Source organism: Rissa tridactyla, chromosome 4, assembly GCF_028500815.1.
Source record: "Rissa tridactyla isolate bRisTri1 chromosome 4, bRisTri1.patW.cur.20221130, whole genome shotgun sequence".
Classification (NCBI taxonomy): domain Eukaryota; kingdom Metazoa; phylum Chordata; class Aves; order Charadriiformes; family Laridae; genus Rissa; species Rissa tridactyla.
In genome coordinates, this window is record NC_071469.1 from 5,400,254 (window position 1) to 5,426,286 (window position 26,033).

The window sequence follows — 26,033 nt, forward strand, 5'->3', positions numbered from 1 at the left end:
TTCTGCAGCGTATTTTAAAGGCAGCAACACTTACTGAGTCACGTACAGTGGGTTTGGGTTTTTTTACCGTGTTGTTATCTTTCGTATTTGTCTTTTGTTCAGCAGGATCCCCACGCTTCACAGCTGCCTGTGGAGATTATTTCACATGCTGCTACAACTGTGTTTTTCCCATTACGTGAGACAGTAACAGTTCTGTTTTGATCAGAAACAGTGTGGGGAGCTGTGGGAAATGGGATGCGATAACCTGGATTGGAAATGGCCAGAGTTGAGTGGGTTTGGAGACCCTTTTCAATGCATGGGTCATGGCATCATAGAATCATAGAATTGTTAGGGTTGGAAGGGACCTTAAAGATCACCTAGTTCCAACCGCCCTGCCCTGGGCAGGGACACCTCCCACTAGATCAGGTTGCTCAGAGCCCCGTTCAGCCTGGCCTTAAGAACTTCCAGGGATGGGGCTTCCACCACCTCTCTGGGCAACCTGTTCCAGTGTCTCACCACCCTCATGGTGAAGAACTTCTCCCTAACGTTTAGTCTGAATCGACCCATCTCTAGTTTTAATCCGTTCCCTCTAGTCCTACCATTACCCGCCATCCTAAAAAGTCCCTCCCCAGCTTTCTTGTAGGGCCCCTTAAGATACTGGTAGGCCACTATAAGGTCTCCTCGGAGCCTTCTTTTCTCCAGACTGAACAACCCCAACTGTCTCAGTCTGTCCTCACAGGAGAGGTGCTCCAGCCCTCTGATCATCCTCGTGGCCCTTCTCTGGACGTGTTCCAGCACGTCTGTATCTTTCTTGTAGTAGGGGCTCCAGAACTGGACGCAGTACTCCAGGTGGGGTCTCACGAGAGTGGAGTAGAGCGGGAGAATCGCCTCCCTTGACCTGCTGGCCACGCTTCTCCTGATGCAGGCCAGGATACGATCGGCTTTCTGGGCTGCTAGTGCACGCTGACGGCTCTAGCAGCACAGCCTGGCTCTCGTGTGTATCTTGCCTGAGAGGCAACATCCTTCTGAGCGTTTGAAGTGGGCATTCCTTTAGCTGGGATAAATAGAGAAGAAGTGCCATCTACTGTAATGCTACCGCCACATTCCTGCAGCCTTCTCTCCCAAGCAAATCTAAACATACTTGTAGAAATAATTTTTCTTTACAGTCGATAAAAATTATAGCCCAAGAAATCAAACCAGCAGAGAAAGGAAAATTCGTGGGTAAGGCTCTACAAGAACCCCATCTCCCTATTTTTTTTGCTGTGCATTATTTCAGAATTTCTTATGAGTTTTTTTTAGATTCACGGTACTTATTACCTTGTGTCTGGTATCAGCTCTGTGCATCTGTTATGTTCTTTCCTTCTCGTTCGACTGTGTGCTGATGAGTTAAAGAAGAGTATTTACTTTCCCGATCTTCCTTGTAGTGCTGAGGTGTGGGTGATGGCTATGTTGATCTAAGGCTGGGTTGCTTATTAGCAGGGACAGTGGCAGGAATTTGATCACAGAGCAGGAAAGAAGCATAGCTGCAGTACACGATTTCTGTTTATTTTTCAAATCCGGGTCAGTCTATTAATGTACTGGTTAAATATGTATTCTGCAGCTTGGCAAGTAGGAGTGTATGAGTGTTTCGAAACTTACAGCCAAAATAGAAATTAATCATGTGAGGCTACATTCTGCAATGGTTAAATGTTTTTTTACTTTTATCAAGCAAAGTAATATTGTATTAGATTTTGAAACGTGACTCTTCACCTCTCCCTCTCTTCCATTCAGTCGACAATGTTAATAGGATGCAGGATATCACAGCCTTTATTTTTCTCATTTCTAGGTCCTGGAATTGCTTTCGTGGTTTACCCAGAAGCCTTAACTAGGCTTCCCCTCTCTCCGTTCTGGGCTATAATATTCTTTTTGATGCTTTTGACACTTGGATTGGACACTATGGTAAACTGCTTTTGTTTCCCATTCTTTTCCTCTTGCTTTTCCTGTTTATTTGTTTGGAGGACCGTGAGATTAATCACTGTTTTCCATGTGGTCAGTTTTACAAAAAAGAGGAGCGAAGTAAGGCCATCGATGCTGAAATAATTTGGGTGAAGCTTTGGCAATTAGGTCTGTGCATTTAAGACCTAGGATTCAAAATACTCTCTTTTATTCCATTATATCCAGTTGGAGCATTTTGCGTACGTTGTGTGCACTGAAATAAATCCTTTTGTTTTGTCTTTCAGTTTGCCACTATCGAGACTATAGTGACCTCCGTTTCGGATGAGTTCCCCAAATACTTACGGACGCACAAGGCACTGTTCACTCTTGGGTGCTGCATCTCCTTTTTCATCATGGGATTTCCTATGATCACTCAGGTAATGATATTGTCTTCGAGCATCACTGTCTGTCCCCAGTCCCCCTCTGGTGGCCGTTCTCCTCCTGTGCAAGTTGCAAAATATTAAGCTGAATTTTGCGGCAGACACCAAGTGAGCCTGAAAGCCTTATTTTATTTTAATGGATGCTCTGACGGAGATATAAGCTAAAAGACTTCACCGTTCCAATCTTTATGAGAATCAGACTTCCAAAATTTATCTCTAGCCAAACACCTCCAGAGCAATCACTTAAGTTAGGTACACATTTAAGAAAAAAATAATAAAGTTTGTATGTCATATAAACATCCACACCAGTTTTGGGTGCCTTCCCTCCCAGATTAGATATGTACTGATAGTCTTGGAAAACTGCGGCACTAATAATGACATTCTCATCTACTGTTGATAGTCTTCAGTGTCTTTTGTCCATTAATTCCTCCAGCATTATAAACTCTCAGCAATTTCAAGAGGCTCACAAAATCTATTTTACTATTTTATTCATCCTTTTCTCCTCTCTTTTTCTTTCTTTCCCCTCACCTCATCACCTACCAGCCCAACTTTGCTGCTCCCAAGCCCAGGATAGATTCAGTCCTTCCTTCACTTGAATTGTGCTGCTTAGCCTCTGCCCTGAAGACAGGGCATTATATCCTTCCTGAAGAGATGAACTGGACTCACTATTACACTATTTCTGGTTTCAACAGTGATTTTGCTTTCGCCATAGTATTAATCGTTTAGAGACGCAGCCGGTGGAAGGTCTTGTTGCAATTCAGTCCTTAATATGAAAGGACTGAAATCAATGTCTTCCCAAGGTGCATCAGATACCAGACTCGGGTGTACCTTCTGCTTTTTTCTTGTTGGATTTGATATTCATTCAGCCACAAGGAGGAGACTATGGTGCGCTATCAGCCCGTCACTGGTCAACGTGTGGATGCTTACTTGGGATAGAGTTCTGGGTCCTGCTTCTGTCTGTTTTGCCTACCTCAGCGGCAGTTAGAGTTGTGACACGTACGGAGACATCAGTTGTATGCCACGAGTAATGACTCTTACCCTTTTTTCTTTAGGGTGGAATGTATATGTTACAGCTTGTGGACACTTACGCAGCTTCTTACTCTCTTGTCATCATTGCCATCTTCGAGCTTGTTGGAGTTTCCTATATATATGGTAAGAAAAGATACTGTTATTGGACAGCTGATGTCACAGAAACATTTTAGTATATGGTAAAGTAGCTGCTAACATGAAATCCTTAAGGAAAGGAGTAACACCTTATTTTATTTTTTATTTTTTTTTAATAGAAACACTCAGAATTTCCTTATTTTGAACAGAAGCATAATGGGACTTTGTTACTATAGGTTTATTTAAAATACATGTATTCAGAAGACTTCATTTTCCACCAGTAGCTTAAAGCCAGTGCTTAAAGATGAGTATAAGAATAGACCAAATATTCAGTGATGCTTCTCCAGGGTCTCTTTCTACACTACACTTTCTACGCTGCAACAGTTTTAGGCTGAGAGATTTCCCGAGCCAGAAGTGGTATCTTTGCATTGAACAACTTTTGAAGGTTTTATTTTCCATGTACACATCCAGCCTTCTCTTTAACCCATCTATCCATAACACAGGATCAAGACTATACAGCTACTAAGAGTGATTAATTATGCACAGTGGCAACACTGGTTAGATTAATCCATGTTGATGCATATTAAATTATGAGGAAGATCCTCAGCTAATATAAAACAGTGCAATTACCTTGATGCTACTGTAGCTACGACAGTGGATACCAGTTGGTGATTTGCTCCCAAACTTGTCCAGTGCTTTCAGGAGATTGATTCTCAGAAACGCGTGATCTCAGATGGTTGTAGTAGGAAATGTGAAGATCTCCCTGCATAACAGATGATTAATTCATGTCTGGGGTGTGGTGGTGCCACTCAAGACTTGTTCTCAAAAGCAAAGGAAGATCTGAATCTCAGTGTTAAAGACAACAAAGATAAGGCTGTTTCTGCTGTTGGGGTGGACAGGAATGAATTAGGTATTTTCTATCAGCTAGACATAAACAATCCCAGATGTTCTGTTGAAGGTACGTATATAGCAGTATGACCTTAGGCCCTAGTCCTGTACGCTGAAGTGCTAGATCTACCTACATTGTGGGCTCCACTCTGTAATATAAATGCATTAAAAAAAATCGTGCATAGTTCCAAATGTAGGATTTGTTGCTCTTGCTTGAAAAATGAATGTTATAGAAAGGACAGGGAGTCAGCCCTTCCTGGTTTTCTCTAATTTCGTGAAAATACAGATTTGTATTTTATCTTCACTGATACCCAATCCAATGAGCAGGCCTGGGTGGTTGTAAGCTAAGTCCAATAGGACCTAGTGAGGAAATGGTACAGAATACAATGGAAAAAGTCAAAACACCGAGAGAAAAGTTGATTTAGACCGATCATGTTTTGGTTGATCAAAATGCTTGTTGTTTTTTATGTCTGTGACATGTAAGTATTTAAATTAGAGTAGGTTTAGAAGTGTCATCTCTGCGAGTGAAGTGATATTGGTAACTGCTGTCAGCTTTACACTCAACCACTCTTCTCAAAGGACCTGAATGCAATCTTTTGAAATGTCTCCTGAAGTGAAGTCTAGAGATGGATTTTGGGGGTTATTTAGCAGAACTCCTGGTTTGAAAAATCAATGCTGGCAAGTTTTGCCATTGCTCTGTGCTTCGTTTTCCATGAAGACATGCAAGGTTGCCCATTCCCTCCCCCTTTTACCTGTTCCTGTGGAAACACCTCCGGGTACATGTCGTCTGAGACATTAGTGTCTGGTAATTGTACTGACCAATTTCTCAGCTTTCCTAAAATCAAAACAATTCCCTAAGAGATTGTGAGTGGGAATGCTCAGGAAGAGTATAAGGGTTTGTTGGTGTGGTTTTTTGTTTTTTTTTTTCCTTCTTCCCAAACCACACACTCCTCCTCTGTTTGCTGAGAGCATGGCTGGACAATGCTGTGCACTAGATGTTGTCTCTCTTTCTGGCCAGCAGTATCGTCAGCATCACCTGGTCTGCGTCAAAAAGGTTGCCCCTTTTAAAGCCATTGCCATCGGTGTGCAAGATGAAAATTCCTTGCTTGGAATGTTTTGAAATAACCCCAAAACTACTTAAATCTGTAAAATTTCTTTCTTCTGTATGTTTTTAAGTAAGAACAAAGGTACGTGTGGAGCAAACACTGGCTCTGTCCCTCCTCTGAACACCGTGTGGCAGAAGCACTACAGACCTGCCTTTGTGGAACGTTTTATTGGGCTTGTAAGCAAAATTGCTCTGCCTAGTGCCTGCTTTGCCCAACAAGTTCAGTATCCTTAAAAACACTAACTTTTATGAAAAACATAAAATAATACAGAAATAATTATAGCACTGCAAAGGAATGACTTGGATAGAGAATATTTTTTTTTTTTTTTAGTTACGTGTTACTTTAATGTAATCAGACTTGGAAAAGATCTGACAAATTACAAATCATTCTTCCCGTGCTTTCTGTACCATCTGATTGTTGATCAACAGATGTTAGTAAAGCCTTTGATATAAACTGTTTCAAAGATTATTCCCTGGAATTAACCTTTTGCTAGACTAAAGAGCTTCCAGTCTTTTACACAAAAAAGGAAAGATGTACTTTACAGTCGTCATCCGCTTGACTAATGTTTCATAGCTACTTCTGCTGCATTAAAGCTACTTTTCTAAGGACTGTTCATAAGCATACAGCTTGTATATTTGCAATTTGCATGTTGTAAATACAAGTGAAGCTACTGCTCTTGTTATATTCCTTCAAGCAGTGCTTAAAATTGGCATAATATGTTTTCGAGCTCTGACAGTTGCCGTCTTACACTCCACTGACACCTTTCTCTGTATTCTTGTACTCTTCATAGCAAGCAGGTCGGCACAATAGAGGCAGGTGCTTTTATGATGAAAGAAATCTGTCTTTAGTTCTTGTTACACGTTCTGCTCGCTGAGCTCGCTGAGATTTTTAAATTAAGGAGAGGCACACTTGGTTATTTCCTTGCGATCACTTATTTTTCAGTGGAGTCGGTGCTACATAATCCAGTCAAATGCTGGGTTTTATTTCACATTCTGGTATAGATGTTTATTCTCCAGATGTTTACATTATGATGCATGATTGGTAAAGAATAGCTTAGAGCTGCGGGTATTAATTTAATCATCAGCATAATTCCCACTGTTGCATTTTGTAGCGTGAAGCTAAATACAAAGAACCTCGTGCTTGAGCAAAACGCTGTTGGAAGCTGAAAATGTGTGACCTATACTTTACTCGTGCTCCTTCTAGATCTGCTTTTTTGACAGTCTGTTGTTGGGAAGGTTCATCATCAGAGCGAGTGGTAGAAAGCGTTAGTAATTTTGAACGTTTTACCTGCAGCAGAATATTGAAGCAGCTGTCTGTCTCGGTTTGCATTCTCCTTTTTAATGGATTTTCTGTCTGCAGCGCTTATGAATACATCATCCAACTTTAGAGAGTGGAAATTGAGATATGGAATATCATGTATTGTTTATTTCCCAAAGTTTTTCAGCAGGTCTGACTGATCTGAGGGGGAGACCAGATATACTGAGATTTAATCGGCTTTCGGTTAACTAAAGCATCCTTTGCGTTTTTCTGTGGAACTCGACGAACCTATTTTCAGTCTTTCACAGGGAGAGATGAGCACTGTAATCCCTCTACCCGTTTACATGTATTTTACTCCTGAACTGCTAATATTTTAAAGTGTCTGAAGCTGTGAATACCCACTCACAATTCCAAGAAGGAACTAAATTTTGTAATTGGAGTTTCAAACAAATCGGTGCAGATTTGCATGAAGCGTGCACGAATTTTGGAGGCAGAAGCGCCTGGTAACTCTCTAGTTACGTAGATCTCCTTTGCAGCCGCAAGTGTGGCTGCAGTAGAGACACTTGGAAGAGCTTTAAACTTTGTGGAAAGACCCTTCAGCCCATCCCTTGTGCTGCTGCAATTAGTTTAAAAGTAGTTTTATTCCCGCTGCGGGGACGCCTGCTGTGTGAGCAGCTCCCAGGTAGCCCACTGCAGATGGTCCACTGAACTGTAACAGGCAGGTAAATAAAACACATAAAATCATTCAGTTGCAGCTAAGATCTCCTTTTGGAGAGAATACAGTGACCCTGGGGGTTACGGTTGGTCCAGGCGTACAAAACTCTCTTACAAAATGGAGAAGCGCGCGATGAGTGAGGCAGATGCAGATCCCATGGGTCGTAAAAATTACCCGTATTTTATAGAGAAGACAAGAGGCTTTCTGAATAAGAGCATTTGTTGCAGTCAGTGGAAAAAAGAAAAAGAGGGAGAGAAATTACAGTTCCAGAAAAAAAATGCAACATCTGGGTCCTGTTGAGTTAGCTTTCTAAGCTTACATCCACCGCAGGTTGCACTTGTTGCGGGCGGAGTGATTAACTTCACTCGTAAGAGCGAAGTAGTGAAATATTTATTAATATAAAACAGTGATTTAACGAAGATAGTAGTGAATGCAACAGTGCTGTACGAGATTTGATGTAAGGGTGCATTTGATTATTTACTGCATAGAGGCCAGGGTCCGACAAGCTCTCGGGGAGACCCTCCCGTTGAGGCACGAGGTTCAGAACGGACCCCTGGCTTTCTAAACTCCTTCTCAGAGAGGAGTCTGGGTGCGGCTGGATCCAATCCCGGTCCCAGACTTGGTCAACGGTTTATGTCTAAAGGGTTATATATGCGCAATCGATCCTTTATATCACTTAGCTAAGATATCAAAGTTCAGCATGCTATTAGTCACTTACAGAGAATCTGTTGCGCCAAGGAATCTCTCAGCCTCGCGGAGTAGAACCTTAAGTGAGTGTCCTCCTTCAAGGGGAGATCCCGGCGCACAGCCCGCTGCCGTGCAGGAGAGCTCAAAGGGCTCTTGGCCTGTCCGCTATTTATAGAGTAAGATAATTGAGCTATAGTCATATTCGCATGGGAACAAAATATCTAGGTCCCCCCCTCCCTGGCTCCAGACAGTGTTTTGACTGTGTTGCCAGCCATCCCCCAAAGTCCGGGTGCAACTTACCACAACCCTCACTGGTGGTTATGGCTTGAGCTGGGGTGGGAAAGGGGGAGAGCACAGCCGAAGTACTTCCCCTCACCCCTTCGTAAATGCAGGTCTTTGCGATTTCATCTTCTGGTTTAATTTCTGGCTTTTTCTCCTCTATTTCTTCTCACAACACAGTTTTTGAGCTTTACTCTGCCACGCTGTCTGCCTGAACTGCCTTGCTCTGTGCTCGCCCCCTGAGCTGGGCCGTTGGGGCTGCCCGAGCATCGTCGAGCCCCGCGCCTTTCTTGGAGGTGCATCAAAAGACACTGAATATTGAGCCATTGCTATTTTTTACCTTCTTAATTCTGGGAACAGCCTGGTGGGTAGATTTAGTTCAACCAAAAAAAGGCTTCAAAATTAGGTGGATCAAGCCTGGGGATTATCCCTTCTTATATTCAGCAGCTGCAGTGCCTGGCTGTAAGGGCAATAAAAACATAAAAGCAGTTTATTACTTTTGTTCCAAGTATTTCCTGCCTTGCTCGAAGACTTCGCTCCAATATTTGAGCTCCATCCCTGTCCCCATACCATAAAAGTCAGACTCAATGCTGTAGAATAATACTTTGTAAAATTTCAATGACAGAGACATTTATTTATTAGATAGAATAAATCCCAAATTGGCCCAAACTGGAACTGTTTGTGTGATGGAGGAGCTCAGCCTTGGACCCTCGACCTCCCTCTTGTTATCATCATTAGACAAGCTGGAACAAATTCCAATTTTGTTGTTATGAGTTTTGGATAAATTAGGGGCCATTTACCTAACCAGCTCTGCAGAACAAGGCAGAAAAACAAACTGGCTGTTATCAGTGGGGTGGTTGCTCCTGCTGGGCCAGAACCTCTTCTAGCCGCACGGCACGGCCAGCGAGACAGCTACGGGGACGGCTGAAATACCATTTTCCAACCTTGCGTGTTTTATTAACTCAAGTAACTCTATAGATGCAATCAATACAATAATCTGAAGAATCAACATGCCGGTTGATCTGTTTGCTCAAACAATGTTGAATATAATTTAAAATATTTACGGGTGCTTGCTAATAATTCTAAGTATTGCTTACATATCAAATGAAAAATAAGGGGACATTACCAGTTTCGATGCCGATACAGTCGTAGCCCAATCGCGTAGTAGGTATAGAGAAGCTCGGATATTGTCTGTGCTGAAATAGATACACAGATATTAATAAGATTCATCTTCACTGTGAAATATAACAAGTGTACACATAATTGCAGCTAACCAGTGCATACTATTAATGCTTTAACCCAAAACATACTGAACACTTAATCTCTATGTAAAAACTCAATTTTGCTTTAATCCTTAGGAAGTAAATATTTTATTAGAACGGTTCCCACCATAATAGTCTCATTTTTCTACTGTGTGCTTAGATCCTCCATTGAAGTTCTCAACCCACAAGTCAGAGTTTGTTTTCGTAATTAGACACAGGGGAGATCACAGGAGCTGTGTTGCAAGCTGCAGCTGGTTTCTTTCACACCTAATTGCATTTACATTTGCTCCTTACAGGATTGCAGAGATTCTGTGAAGATATAGAAATGATGATTGGATTCCAGCCAAGTAAATTCTGGAGAGTCTGTTGGGCATTTGTGACCCCGACTATTTTAACAGTAAGCAAAAAAAAATTTTAATGTCTTCTCCAAAGCACTTCATTGTAGTTTTTTCATCAGACATGATGTTTCTGAAGGGTAGTAATTAGATCTTGGATGGAGATACCTAGCGCATGTGTGTGTGCATGTAGAATCATCGAATGGTTTGGGTTGGAAGGGACCTTAAAGACCATCTCGTTCCAGCCCCCTGCCCTGGGCAGGGACACCTCCCACCAGACCAGGCTGCTCCAAGCCCCATCCAGCCTGGCCTTGAACACCTCCAGGGATGGGGCAGCCACAGCTTCTCTGGGCAACCTGGGCCAGGGGCTCACCACCCTTACAGTAAAGAATTTCTTCCTAATATCTAATCTAAATCTCCCCTCTTTCAGTTTAAAACCGTTCCTCCTCGTCCTATCGCTCCACTCCCTGATCAAGGGTCCGTCCCCATCTCTCCTGTAGGCCCCATGTGTTCTTACGCGTGTGTGTAGTAGAAAAAAAGAGCATAAGTAACGCTATTTTTGGTAGAGAAGGGATAGTGAGTCTCCAAATGCTGTGGCCTTTCCTTGGCTGTGCAAAGTGCTGCTATGGCATACCATTGCGTACCAGCATTCTGGATAATTGTATATATAAGTGTACGTGTGTAATACATACGTATGTATGTACACACATAGGGAGAGGAAATGAGATGATCCTCCTGTCTTTTTTCTCAGGTTGAGCTAGGGAAAAACCATTTTACTGAGTCATAAACTAATCTGAGACATACACTTTAGAAAGGTTTACGTGGAAATCTGACTGACAAATTTTGAGCTGCAGAGATGGAAATATTTTTGCAAGGGTTGATGTAGTTATGATCTGGATAACAGATATAGATCCCTTCAGTTTCTCTAAAAAAAAATGGAAAAAAGGAAAGAAAAAGGGGGGGAAAGGAACAAAAAAGTAAGGAAAAAGGGGGAAAGGAAAGTAAGGAGAGTGGAGGGGGAAAGGAAAGTAAGGAGAGTGGAGGGGGAAAGAGAGGAAAGAAAATGTAAAGAAAAGGGGAAGGAAAGAAAAAGGGGAGAAACAAAAGAGAAGGAGGAAAGGAAAGAAAAAGGAAAGAGAAAGGGGGCAAAAAGAAAGAGAAAAGGAAGAAGAAAGAAAAAAGGAAAACAAATGGGGAAAGTGAAAGAGAAAGGAAAGAGAAAGGGGGTAAAAAGAAAGAGAAAAGGAAGAAGAAAAAGAAAAAAGGAAAACAAATGGGGAAAGTGAAAGAAAGGAAAGAGACAGGGGGCAAAAAGAAAGAGAAAAGGAAGAAGAAAAAAGGAAAACAAATGGGGAAAGAGAAAGGGGGCAAAAAGAAAGAAGAAAAGGAAAAAAGGGAGGAGAAGAGGAGAAAAGGAAAGAAAAAAGGAGAATAAAGAAAGAAAAAAAGGAAGGTTTTTTACCAGACTCCCTGGGCACTGAGTGGTGCGCCCAGTGGTGTCCCCGCCCGGGCCCGCCCGGCCGAGCTCGGCGGTTCCCCGCTGGCCCCGGCAGGGGGCGCTGTGCGACAGCGGCTGGCGGCGCGGCGCGGCCCGGCCCGGGCGGGGCAGAGCGGGGTCCGGGGGAGGCGGGGACGGCGTTCACTTGCTCAGGCGTACTTGCAAAATTAGAAATAGGGTTTTAAATTTAAAGGAAGGTTGCGGGGAAGGGGGATGGTTTGGGGTTTTTTCTTTGTTTTTTTTTTCTTTTTTTTTTCTTTTTGGAGGTTTGTTTTTTCGGTGTTTCTTTTTTTTTGTTTGTTTTGTTTTGTTTTTTAATTTTCTTTTTATAGCTACCCCAAAACCTGGAATAACGCTTTACTTCAAATTTAGATCTCCATTTAATCTAAAAGATGGCACTCTTCACCATTTTTTTTTTTTTTTTTTACCATTGCTACACGTTTTTTTCAAGTTAAAGTATAATAACTACCTCTACATTCTCTGTCTCGCTCAATGTTTCCTCTACATTTTAACCCAAGTACCCATACAATCTTTAATTGCACATCATGTTTTGGCACAAGAATGAAATAATTTTTTTAGCCATTTTGAAAGCCTCCAGCCCGGTAAGTCAGTATAAAAGCACGGAGCCCTCTTTCACCAGGATGTCACGTTTGAGAGCACATTCTTCAGCCTCAAAGTCCTCAGGCCTGGCCCACAGGGGTGGCGAGATTATTGGTATTTGCCTAGGGTTGGAAAAACTCATTTCACAGCAGTGCTAAATAGTTCCTACAAGTATTCATAGATTTTTAGGGATGAGGTACGAAAAGTTACTAGAATTTCTGCTAAGACACGTGCTTTGAGGCAGTGTGGTGGCAGCTGGGTGGGGTGAAGAAGTAAAAAGGTGACTCCATCCTTTGCAATCCCTTCTTCCAGGGAAGTTGTATTTCATCCTACGTGCTGGCAAGTTCCCGCTTGTGCTGTTCTTTAGTGCAGCATAAACATTGGTAAATCTTTTTATTTGGAAAAAAAAAAAAAAAGGGCTCTGGATAAAGTTAGCAACTTCTTTTTGGTATTGTTAATTCAGGAATGAGGTAATTTTTTTTTTTTTTTTTTCCTGAGAAGTGAAAAAGGTTTAGTTTTACAGACAGGAGTGCGTGAAGGCACTAGTGAGTTTTGGTGAGCTCATCAAAGTCCGGAGTTGTGAGGAAATTTTCTATGATGAGAACAATTTCTCCAATGGGCGTAATGAAGATATTCCACCTTCCCATGTAGATTTTCTCTACTGATTCTCTTTGCTGTGCGTGAAACCCAGGTAGCTCTGTCTTACCTATCCAGTGGCAACTGTTGTTTGATTGTGACAATATACAGGTATCGTTGTAAATCCATTTTTAAAAGTTTGAAGACATAGCCCTGTTTAATCTATAGTATTACGATAACATAAATGGCAATATGTCTTTTTTTTTTTTTTTCCTGGAGGTCCTTGCTAAAAATGAGGACGTGTGCACTTTTTTTTTTTAAATCTCTTTCTTTCCTTCCAATGGCTGTTTTCAAGATGCTGCCTTAGCCCCATTTTTATGCTTCTGAAAGGAACTGTAAGGCTTTTCTGCAAATTGCTCGATTCCTTTACTGACCAGACTTACGCTCTTCGCTACCGCCCGTAATCACAACCAGGGAACAGGAAATTATGTTGTCTCTTAAGGAAAGCAAATTTGGAAAGCAAACGAGGGCAGTTCAAACTTGCATGTTCTGCTGTTGTTCCCTCCAAATGTGATATTAAGTGAACTTACGGTGGGAAATAAATTGATACTGATCAGTCGTAATTCAATTTTTATGCAATCGAAACAGACAAAGCAAAACCAAGCAATACACTCTTTTCTGTTATTGCCTCCGTAAAGCTAATATTTGATACATTTGGATAGTCTAATATTAGACTTTCAATTACTCCACATCTCTGGAAGTAAAACCGATCATTTTTATACGTGCCTTCACCTATTTATACTGCCATAAATCTTCTGTGTGCAATTATTGCGAGCACGGGCATTTCCCAAAAGTTACTGAATTATGCACAAATGTAAGCAGATGTATTGCTATTCATACAGTAAGTGAAATGGAGTAACTTAGCATAATGACATTAGGTAAAACTGCCAACAGACCATGTAATAAAGCATGTTACTCTAGGGGCAGGATTCTAATTTCAATTTTTCTGGCATAAATACAGTGATTTTTGTGGGATATTGCAAGATTTCCATGAAACTCATTAGATTAAGACTCTGACCTGTTTATTACAGCTTGTGGCAGCGCCCTGCCTTAGGACCATGTACTTTTATCTGTATTCCATAGATCTGTGGGAGGACACCTACCATTTGCTGCAGAGCAGGCTTGTTTTGCTTCTTCAAACATATTTGTTTTCCTTCCTTGTTTCCAGTTTATTCTTTGCTTCAGTTTTTACCAATGGGAACCGATGACTTACGGAGCTTACCACTACCCGGGCTGGTCCATGGTGCTCGGGTGGCTGATGCTGGCCTGCTCGGTTATCTGGATCCCAGTGATGTTCGTGATAAAAATGCATCTAGCCCCAGGCAAATTTATTGAGGTAATTCTTCTGCCGTTTTTTTGCCGCTTAAAAATATGGTCACAGGAGACTGTCTGTTTTATTTTACATTGATTTTTGTGATATTGAATGCCTAATAGTGCTAAGATTACTTTCTGGTAAGCTAGTTATTGTGCTGCAAAGAGATGCTCGGTTGATTTAAAATGCAGACCTTCTATTTCCTGTTCCTCAAAAAAAAAAAAAAAAGCTCCTAAACTGTTAAGCAACCGCTTTTATGAGAACTAGAAGGAGTTACAAATTTCCAGAGCCTTAGTATGGTGTTACTGAGATGAAGTTGTTCTCCTGGCTCTGTTGGCCTTGTTGCAAAAGCAGCGCGTAGCCGTAGGAAGCGTCAGCTGGTGGTGCGCGTGGTGCGCATGGTGTTGCAGCGAGCCCAGAGCTCAGCGCTAGGAGACGTCAATCGGGAGTCGTCTGTTTGCAGAGTGCGAGATGGTCGGGTACCCAAGTCACCCAGGATGCACCCCAGGGGGTTGTGCCACTTGATGAAGTTCAGGAATAAGGCGTATGCAAAGACCCCATGCTCTACAGATCAAACTGCTCGCTATAAAACTTAGATGGCAATCTTTTTTTTTTGCCTCCCTCCTTCATCTCTTTATTTTTCTTGACTACGCTGATCGTCTCTGGCACCTGGGCTTAAAAAAATTCTAGGTGACACTTTATTTTTATGCTGCTTTTGTTTATTTTGCAAATCGGATTCCTGATGCTTCCCCCCCGCCACTCCAGAAACGTGGCAGTCCCCTTCTGCTCCCTGTCTTTGTGCCCTGGCCCTCCCTGCCACCCCGGCTGCTGACACAAAATCATAGAACAGAATCATCTAGGTTGGAAAGGACCTTAAAGATCATCGAGTCCAACCATCAACCTAACACTGCCAAGTCACTACGAAACCATGTCCCTAAGCACCACGTCTACCCATCTTTTAAATAGCTCCTCAGCTCCTTGCAGGGCGCAGAACAGCGATGTCTTTCTCATGTTGGCATTTCATCCCTTCATTGCATTCACCTTGTCATCTGAAGAAGTTCAATGGTCTCTTTTTTGGCCTTTGAGGCTTTCTCAGCTCTGTCCTCTCTTTGCCGCACACGGCTTGTGCTGCTCCCTCCTGGGGAGAAGGAACAGACGCTTGCCTCCCCTTTTCAGCTCTCCCGCAAAACCCGTCGAAGCTGTTAGACGCCTCAAAAGTGAAAAGGAGAGAAAATGTAGTAAAATAGAATAATCTTTCGGTCTCTCAATATGTCACACTACACGTGCCTAAGGGAAAAGATGAAGCTTTTCTGCTTCACATGGAGGAAAGGAGTTTAATATTAAGTGGTGGGACACCCTCGGGAGAACATCCAAGCCCATAGTTGGCACCGGGCAACGAGGCCACTTGTCTAAAGGGCCATTCAGCCCTTGTGTGGAGCATGTTGGAGCGCATAGGTCAGGAGACAACTGCTCCTACTGGAAATGAGCTAATGTGGAATTGAATGTACTTGTTTATCGTCTCATAAGTCTCTCTCATTCAGACAAGTCGTTTCGCTAGTACAGTGTAGTACTAGTGTAGTACCAGTAATGTAGTACTAGTACATACATTGCCACAAAAATAGGGTGCTCTCCTTGCTGTCCCTCTAGTAGTGCACCCAAAGAAACACCAAAAAGTTGGATCTGTTTTGAAGAGGCTTTTGCTGAAGCTATTCCAGATGTAGCTTGGTATTTCCTGAATACTCAGTCTGCTGCATAAAATTATTATGGTTGATTTGGGAGGTAAGAGTTGCAAACTGGTAATTAAGCAGAGATTAAAATAACTGATATAGAGGTCTGATTCACTTTATTAGGTAATAAACATATAATTGTTCCCTCTTAAGTCATCAAAAATATGTTTTCTTTCCTTTTTATCTGTAAATGCGCCAATCAAATTATATATTCAATAAAGAAATCAGCAGAAAGATTAGAAGATTTTTGTTGTTTTCCAGGTTAACGTTCTCCTCTTCCTTTTTTTCCTGTAGATAGAAATGAAACATTTTGTCATCTCAAAATGAAAAATCTTTGTTCATTCATAGCAATGTACCTCTTTTTGGCCATTCGTATACTTTTGGGAAATATGCTAAACAGAAATCCAATTATTTTAATGCAGTTACCCACTGCTTAGACCATCGGGCTAAGTAATTGTGCACATGTCCTTCAGTAAGTGAGCCGCGCAATCTGTAGCGGTGGTTCTGAGCTCCCCTCGTATGGTGCGGGGGAGAATGTATAATTAAAATCTGGGCACTTTATCCTCTATTAATCTTGCAAACTTTGTGCAAAACAAACACTGAGCAGTGGAGCGTTGCAGGGCCATCATCAATAATCTCAAATGAGCCTATCCTCGTTTCTTCTGCACTCTAATTCTGCTCCGTAACTTCAAATGAGACTCTCTTTTCTCTCCCCCACCTTGCAGCGACTCAAGTTGGTGTGCTCTCCACAGCCCGACTGGGGTCCGTTCTTGGCCAAGCACCGCGGTGAACGTTACATGAATATGATTGATCCACTGGGAACCTCTTCCCTGGGACTTAAACTGCCAGTGAAGGATATAGAACTGGGGACACAATGCTAATAATTATTACATGGGTGGCAATAGCATTGTCAGCTTTTTCTGGTATTTTTTTTATTTTTACATTTTTTTTTTTCCCCACCTTTCCTTCTTTTCTTTTTCACAGTGCCTGAAAGTGGTTGCTTAGGAAAGTAGGACTTACCGTTGCATGCCATAGGGAAGACCTAGCTAGACCACTTCCAGGTGTAGGTGATGCCCATGATGTGTTCTGCACCCGGTGAAATAGCAAAAGCATATTGTGCAACGGGTGACATACCAGGTTTTGTCAGGTGATGTAGGAAAAAAACAAAAGCACAATGGAAAATTTTTCGAAGGAAGTTATGTGCAGAATTTGACCCGTTTCACACAAGCATCCTTGTAACAGGTAGGTAATCTTTAGGACTAGGATTTTGTTACCGGTGTAATCAAAGGGCAGTTCAGGCCTCAGATGGGATGGAAGTGAGCAAAGAAGGGGATCTCCGGTAGTCCTGGTATCAATCCAGCATAAGGCTCACGCAGTAAGCGAGGTCGCTTTGTCTGCACTGAGAGCAGACCGTGACCCGTTGTGCCTGCGCACCGCTTTTGTGAGCATGAATTATACTAACTTTGAGGACTTGTTATCTAAACGAGCGGAGACCCTTTAAGCAGCACCCCGGGAAGCAATATGCAAGATTAGAACAGAAACACGATAATCCATTCGATCTTTTCAAGTAGAAAAATAAAAGCAAAATTTAAAGGACTTCTCATTGGAGACTGGGACTAAATTGCATTTCAGTCTAGAAGTGGTTTGGAAATGGCGTGAGGCTGAGGTGTATGGGCATCACTGTTTAAAGTACTGTCATATATTTGTTTTGATAATTTGATAGCTGCCATTTCAATTAAAAATGCCTCAGTTATAGGAAGTGTCTAAAACCTTGCTCCGCGCTAAGTGCGACTGTGGTTTTACTCACTTCACTCCAACACTCTGAACATAGTTTTCCTTGTTTCTCTGCTTTTGTTTACAGTATCTCCTCAAGAAGCCATCATATAATTTGTGCCTAACTTTGTATTCTTACAGTGGTAAGTGTAGTCTAGTTACCACCTGACAACAGTTATTAGAAGTTAGATGTGCTGTTCAACTTTGTGACTCCCCATTAATTCTCCTGTAACATCTTTATATAACCTTTAGATGATGTATTCTTCTCTTTCAACTAATGGGGAAATAGCAGAACCCCACTTGTCTATATATTATATATATAGCACATAAATTCTTCAAAGCAGTATTCTCTCTGAAATGTACATAGTTGGGTTTTTTTTTTTTTTCCATTTAAAACATTTTCATTAAATAAACCAAAAACCCCCAGCACTTAACCACTGCAGTCATGCACACGGATGCAACATTAGATATGCAAAATGCGAGGGTTGGGGGGAGAGGACAATTTAGTAGGTGGCCGTTACAACATTGCATAGCAATAGGACGTTCTAAATCATTACCTTTTAGGAATCAGATATAAGTGGTGATAGGAATGTTAGACTTAAATAATTTTGTTACCTATTGGGCAGAGTAACAATAGCGCTTTTTAAGAGTACATTTATTTATCTGAATATAAAATTAGCCCAATTCATTGTAAATGCACTAGAATGAGGGAGAAAAATATATCTTCAAGAATTGGCAAAACTGTAACCTTTACAATCTTGTTATATCCTATACATATAAATATGATATTTTTTAACAGTGATCAGTGTTCATGTAGTGTGTACTAGTGATGTTTTATGTCCCTATAAATATCTTATCAATCAGTGTAGAGATGGTGAGCTTAGAGTAGTGTAGCCTATTTTTTCCTTGCCCACACACACTACTGTAGTAGCCAGTAAATGTTCTTTCCTTTCAGGGGACTGTTTCTACCCCGTTCTTTTGTCTGCCTGTCTTCATATTACAGGGTCTCAGGTAAATCTTCAGTTAATGTGTGTCCGTAGATCAGCAGACGTGTTGTTCCATCCCGTCGAAGAAAACAAAATCTAAACCTTAATGTAACACTTCCACAAACTAACTTATTTTCTCTGTGTGTGTGTATATATATATGTATATTAAATATATTAATCATTTTGCTGAACTTCCTCTTTCACGGGGCAATTAGTGTTGCCAGTTCTAGGCACTGCTGGAGACCTTTAATCCTCATGCAGGACAAGCGAAGCGCCATCAGGGGTTGTCACCGAGCGAAGCGAGGGCAGATTTTGCACCATTTCGTGCTGGCCCCTGCATGTCCACTCCGCCACCTCTGCCAGTTCTCGTCTCGCTCGGTGGCCAGACCGGGACCCTTCTGTGAGCTTCTCTGCCTTAAAGCTGTGCCCCCTGGTTCCAGCTTTGCCTGCTATTTTAATCAGGGGGTTGCTATTCTTACTTCTGGCTTTTATTTTCCTGGCAGAGGCAGGTTCGAGAAGCCACGTGCTGTTTGACGTAATGAAGGTCCATAAAGATGAGAGGAAACTTGGTCCTCACGTCTGCGTGGGGCTGAGGGGCCTTCTCTGGGTGAAGAAAGGAACCTAAGTCAGCACCTCTAGTGAGAATTATGTATTTTTATCAGGATAAATAGCTTCAGGCCTCTCTTTACCAATATTACCTAGCATCTGGGTTTTATTTCTGGAGTCCAGGCTAGTTTCTTTTCACTACTATTGTGATTAACAAAACAACTAAATCCATAGGTTTGTTCCTCTTTTTAAAAAAAAAAAGAAAACACACTCAATCGCTTAACAGTTTTCTGAATCCTTTCACTTACTAACTTGTCTCAGGACATGCATTGGAACTGGGATTAACTAATTGCAATAAAATTACCTCGGTGTAAGGATGTCAGTTGCTGTCTACCTTAAGTATAAAAGAGGTGTCGTTTGAAGGAATACTGCTAGGTATGATACCTTTCCTTTGGCTGGGATTACCAAACCAGAACGCATATGAAAAATTGAATTGCTTTCCATGATTTATGTAATTAATCTGCTTGCTTTTAATTTAGATGTTGTTCCTGTGCCTGCTAAGTCATTAGCACAGGATTAGGCTTGACTTTGAAACTCTGAACACAGATGATAGTGATTTTGTTCTAGCTGATATTTGTCTTCAGCTTTGACCTCTATTACTAGGCTTGCACAAAAATTTGGAGAGGGGGGAGAAATGAATACAGAAATCACAGAAGACATGATGTTTTCACTGTATGTTAAAAGCAGATTTTTTTTCCGCATTAGGCTTTTTTAAAGTATTTTACTTGCCAAATCTGAATGTTGAGATTAAATTAACCAGCAGTGTCTTCTTTAAATGAGAAGTAACCTTGAAGTTTGGGAATGCACTTCATTTACCATGTTCTAGGAAAAGTTTGCATGTACTTTGATAATTTTCTAAAAATAAATTTAGTAACTAATTAAATACCAGTAAAGATCTTTAAAAAAAAAAAAAAGGAGGGGAAAAAGCCATATTAGTAAAAATGTGATGTACGTACTTGCAGATCTATCTATCTTGTGAGTAAAAAATGTTCAAATTTGGTGAAATTACTTATGTTGCATTTTTTTTCTTTGAAATGAAATTGAATTTCTGGATGAGCTGAGATGCATTATTGTATGCATTGAAGATTATTCTTAATGCAAATGCTTGCCATCTTCAAATTCTTTGGGTCTTCCTAGTGTTTTTAATATTCAATATTCCAAACCTGTGTTTCAGCTAGACATGGCAGCACTTTGTTTCCAAAAGAAGGGTTTAACAAAATGACCGTTAATTGAAAAAGACTTGGATTGTCTTTTTGTGATGTTTCAATTGGGTCAAAGTAGTCTTTCGATTAGGTTCTGTTCCACTGACCGCATTAGATGTGCCTCGGCATTGAAGATCATTGCCTCCGATACACTGTGTGGCTATCTCTTACCATGAAATCCCAATGCCTGATTTATTTTAAATATCTTTGGTCTTTTTGAGTATATGTAGAGTTGTATGGATAATATGATTTCTTGTTGCCTGTGTTAAAGCAATTGCTTATTTATGGCATTATCCTTTATTTATGGTTTCCTATTGGTTTCTTGTTCTGCAGCTCCACTTTTTCTTGCAATCAAAGACAGGCTTGTAGGGATTGTGGGTTGCAGGCTGCAGAGCTTCGGCAAGTGGCATCCCAGAAAGTGTCTCCCTTCTGCTATTAACACTGTAAGAGACACTCGTTTCTTAGTTTGTACTTAAATGGTGTGCACGTAAAATATCTGTAAAATGGTCAGAGCTTGATATTCCGGAGGGACTCAGGTTGATGACTCGGGGGGGTAGGGTACGGGTATTTGGGGTTTCTGCCTTTGTCACCCTCAGGCAGCCTATTGCCAAAGAGAGAAGGTTTTCCTGATGGGTTTAACATAATGTGAGAACCAGGCTGGACCTTATTGTTTGCAATATTATTATTTGCCCATAATGTTTAAATACATCTTCAGGTAACCATTTGCCTTATAGCTACCTTCCATTGTTAGGAAATCTATTGATCGACTAAAACATGTTGTTATCTGTCATTTATATTACGTAGTATTACCTTGTAAGGTAGATGCTTAGCTGGTATAAATTGCTACAGCTTTGTTTGGAGCTGTGACAATTTACACCAGCTGAGAATTTGCGCCCTGTGTCCTATGGCACTTTATTATGGACCCATCGCTGATGGGTTAAATCTTAATTACTTGCGTAATGTCATATATAAATATATATATATATTTACAGGCATTCTATGGGGTACTGCTGCCTATGGATAAAGATTTGTACCCTAACCAGGTCATTATAATTTTTTCATTAGCTATACGTGGAGAAGATATATTATGTTACAAAGGATGCATCATATGTATCTCATGTAGTGCATATTATAATGCTGTATGTTATTAATTTAAGAAATCATTATTCTTGAGGCCCTACCTCAAATTTTGTATTTATGTGTACAAATGCAATTTATTGTATTATATATTTGCCTATTATATTTGGATGTGATAAATTAAAATTATTCCGTAATGTATGGGCTCTAAAGACTCTAAATAAATGTCCAGTGTTTAAAACAGAAAATACGTCAGCATTTTTCTGGTGAATGAAATGTCTCTTTCTCCGCCGCCTCCTTCCCCACCCCACACACACCACAAACATCATTCTTACTTAACATGCAGCCTTAAGGTATCTGCAGAATTGATCCATTTGATTGTTAGAAACCTTGAGCAGCAACTGGAAACAGCCCTCTTGGGAAACAGAGATATTGCACAGCTGCAGAAGCAAGTATCAATTAAATGTTTGGATTCTTAACTATTTGAGTGCTCTGTAGCTTGTGGAATAATTGATTGCTTATTAGGGAACCAACTGGATTTGCTTAAATCCTTCTTATCCTACCAATTCAGTCATCCCAAAGGTTGTTGAACTGTTAAAAACAATAGAGGTTCATATCTGCTGGAGATGCAAATGAGAGGTGTAAGGGAAGGAAAGTGTAAGGACACCGTTCTGGATGTTATTGTACCTTTCATTTAAAGCTGAATTCCTGCAGTGTGGTGAGGGCAATGTGCCACGCCACCGATGCAGTAAAGCAGGTTCTATCCTTCCCAGCAGCTTGCGATGGAAATGGTACTGATACAGCCTGTTTTGCTGCTGGCACATGAGCCTTTGACAAGCTTTCCCCAAATACGAGAGCGGAAGTACAATGTCTGATCACAATGTGGCATCAAATGTGGTGGCACATAGGAGATGCTAGCATGGCGCCAAGAGCGTGGCAGGGATCTAGGCAAGGGCCTAATCCTGAAGACAGTTCAATAGCTATGTGGCAGGACTGTTTCAGCAGTTCTGGTAATCAGTTTCCTCCCCCCACCTCCCCCCCCAGCCCCGCACGAAAAAAAAAGATACTTTGTGCTGTCTGTGAACTTACGTTTCTCCGAGATATGTATGGTATGTGCAGCTGAAGGCAATGGCAGGACCTGATGATGGAAGACTATGGTAATTCTTTGCACCTATAAGGCAGTTTCATCTTGGAGAAGTCTGAAGTCACCAGCGAGCATCGTAAGAATCCTCAGAGGCAGGTAAGTGCAATTAGTCCCCTTTTCAGGAGGAAAAACTGAGGCACATGGAATTTGTCAAATCTCCAGTCAACCGATGTGAGTCAATGATACAACACATTGATTTTTGGGAGTAAGAGACAGTCTGTTGCTGTCATCATTAGGCACTACTGCTTTAAATCTTTAAACTCATGGGAACAGATAAGAATCCATGTCCTTTGAACTTGGGGGTATGGATTCACCCAGGCCATGCTTTAAACCAATGTATGTCACTTAAACGACTATAAAATGGGCACATCTTCCCTTGCAGTGCTGGCAGGTGCATTTAGTTTGAAATAATTTTACTCTTCTGGGTACTGAAATTCCTATGGCCAGGGTGGAGACTGAAGGGCACATCTTATACCAACCTAACAGATTAATCAGTTGTAAAGTTTAATTTGGATTTTGAGGTCTTCAAACATTAGCTAACTCTATGTTTGGGAATAATAATAAAAAAAAGCAGTAGGTATTGCTCCATGAGTACAGAAGTAGACAAATGATTTATCATTGTAAGGCCTCATTCTGGTACATTTGTCAGTTATTTATGTAATTATAAACCTTAACGTGGATACTTTCAGCCTCTTGGACTGATTATCTAGTCCTTTACAACTATTTATCAGTTGGTAGGACGGGTATGGCATACGGTATTCCCCCTCTCCCCCCCCCTTTACATCTACTCTTTTTCTTAATATTTAGGTGTAAGTGCTGTTAATTCTTGCCCTCTACTGGCTGCAAAGTAAACTTTGCCCGTATGGATTGCAACTCTACCGTTCGAGCCAGGCTTTCTGGGGATGGGAGCCTTATTTGGGAACTGAGATTTTCTATCCCATGAGCTACAAAGTGTTTTGTTTTGTTTTTTTTTCATCTGGCAATGGAATCCACACATTCAGCTACTCTTAAAGTAATACTTAGCACTTTTAATTGCTTTTCTTCAAGGCAAAAAACCTTACAACTGCTCCGAGAGATACTGGGCCTAGTCAAAAACACTTCATCAAACGACAAAGTGCCACAAGCTTTGTGGCTGACAGGACTAACAGTTTAACACCACACAGTTGGCACCATCACAATAATTTGGGTCAGAAATCAAGAAGCATTCAAGGTCCAACTGAGAGTGCAAGAACAACCTTTGACAGGAATATTATCTGAGCTGAAATCCAACTAGCTTGCCAGGACTAACGCTTTACTCTACTCTTGCAAAAGTGCCATCAAATTTTACTTTTTTTTTTAATTGCGAAGAATGTTCAGGAACGCAGTTTTTATTCTTATCTGAATGTCACGCCTTTCAGCTATTTAGACTTCCAATAAGATCATATCAGAATATTAGATTTTTTGGAGATTAAGGAAGATGATTTGTTGCCATTAGGGAAGGTGTAAGAATAGTGTTGGCTGGGAGAATGGGATTTTTTGCTTTCCATCCACCTGCCCTCTCCTTTTGTGATACGAACAGCTGAAAATGCTTGTAAAATTACTAATGCTCTCCCAGTGTGTGATCACTGGGGCACTGAGCTGGACTATAGGAAGACCCACCTCTGTGGGAGCAGCTCTGTTCAGAGCGCTTCCTACCAAGTTGCTTGTGTTACTTTTTGCAGTACCTGTGGGCTCTCTGGATGTTCCCGATCAACAGAATAAGAAGTCAGGAATGATGAGGGCATTCTTCACCCATGAGATTATTCAAGATGTGTTTGAAGCTGTGCTTTAGAGCTGCTAGCTCAGTGCAAATTTTTGTGTGTACCCAAAGTAAGTTTTTTAAAATAGCATTTAATCCAAATTTAGGTTAAGCTAATAACAGGTCTGTTTAAGACTCTATCTATGACCAGTTTAAATTGTATAGCCACTAAAGACTCTGCACCCAGTGGAAAATGGAAAACTTGAGTTGAATTGGATTCAGTTTTGTGTGTAGATAGACCCTGGTTTTACTACCAGATAAGCACAAACATAGCTAAGCTAATATGAATCGGATGCATAGACCTATTTCACATAAACAAATCTCTTCTTAAATCAGAGAGTAAATACTATGGAGAAAAATAATTTTATCAGGATTGGGGATAGAAGGGCGTGTCTTCACGTGCTGAGGTGCCATTGCCGCTTTTTCTTGTTGCTATGAATATATATCTATGTATACACACATATATTACATACCATGTTTATACTTCTCCCTATGCCCCATGGGTAAGAGTGGTGCTAATAACACAGCACCCTAAATAAAAGTAAGAAGATACAAAGGCATATTTGCACAAAGTTCTTTTGATACACTGGAGATAAATGACTGAGATGCTTTTGGAATGACCACCCCAGAGATTTCCTGGAGTGCATTACCTTGCTTGCAGCCAGGAACAGCTGTTTTCAGAGCTCTTACTAATGAAGTAATTAGGCAACCAAGTCATACTCTTTGCTCTTGATAATGTAAAGGTGTGCAAATGCAACTGCCCCCTAAAATGGCATGATTTTTTTGATGTCATCCTAACTTAATCCAAAGGTACAGCCAATTAATTACTTTACTTTTAAAATGGCTGGAATTTGCGTGGTGCAGAACCAAACCCCAATGTGATGACAGGAGGATCCTGGCTTTTCAGCTGAAATGGCTTGATTTGAAGAGGGGCACATGTAGATCAGCTGGAAATCTCACTCTGCTCCTGTTCAGTGGGATGGGAACTTAATCTGGGGCCTAGAATCTCTACTTCAAATTTAAATCAGGTGTTCTAGGGGGGAAGAGTCATTGCATATAATGGATGCATGTGGTGGTCTGTTTCTTGCCAGGGATTGGGTCAAATTAAAGGCTGGAAGTAAGAAATATTTGAAGACAGGTTTTTAAAACAGTCATTGGAGCAGGTTCTCAGATGACTCACAAGTATTTGTGAGTCTTTACCTCCCTTTTACACTTTAGAGGCATGAAAGAGCAGTTAAGTGACTTGAGGAAGGACATGCAAGAAGCCTGAGGAATGGTATAGATTTCCGTATTATATCTCCGAACTTCTTTTTGTTTATTCACACCAGGCATAAATTATTGCTAAGACTAAATAGTTAATAAGGGTCGATGCTTACTATTTTTATGCCGACAGGGAGGCGGGGGTGGGGAAGCTGCACGCAGCCCCCGGCAGAGCTCCGTGGCCGCACCTCGCACCCACCCGGGGCTACGAGGACCCTTTGTAGGGGGATTCATCTTTGGGGGGGGGGGGAGGAAGAACCAGGTCCGCTCCTCCAGCCTCCGCTCCAACCGTTTATAGGGGGGCTCCCCGCTCCGCGGCGTGGCCGTGGCCGGGCGGCGGCGCTGGCGAGGCCCGGGGGGGGCCGCGCGTCACGGCGGGGGGCGGGCGGGGAGCCCCCGCTGCGGGGGCGTCGGGGCCGCGCCTGGGCAGCGGGCGGAGCCGCCGCCGCCGCCGAGTGCCGGAGCCGCT

At 41.5% G+C, this 26,033-nt stretch overlaps 1 protein-coding gene across 1 annotated transcript in view; it reads left to right on the forward strand.

Moving 5' to 3' along the window:
* Nucleotides 1-16,620, forward strand: part of SLC6A5 (solute carrier family 6 member 5) — a 35,312-nt gene extending 18,692 nt beyond the window's left edge. Inside the window, exons 11-16 of the mRNA XM_054197801.1 lie at nucleotides 1,805-1,917; nucleotides 2,199-2,330; nucleotides 3,386-3,485; nucleotides 9,928-10,028; nucleotides 13,869-14,036; nucleotides 16,465-16,620. Of these exons, the coding sequence (XP_054053776.1) occupies nucleotides 1,805-1,917; nucleotides 2,199-2,330; nucleotides 3,386-3,485; nucleotides 9,928-10,028; nucleotides 13,869-14,036; nucleotides 16,465-16,620 (770 nt within the window). The remainder of the gene's footprint in view (nucleotides 1-1,804; nucleotides 1,918-2,198; nucleotides 2,331-3,385; nucleotides 3,486-9,927; nucleotides 10,029-13,868; nucleotides 14,037-16,464) is intronic.
* Nucleotides 16,621-26,033: the final 9,413 nt, after the last annotated feature.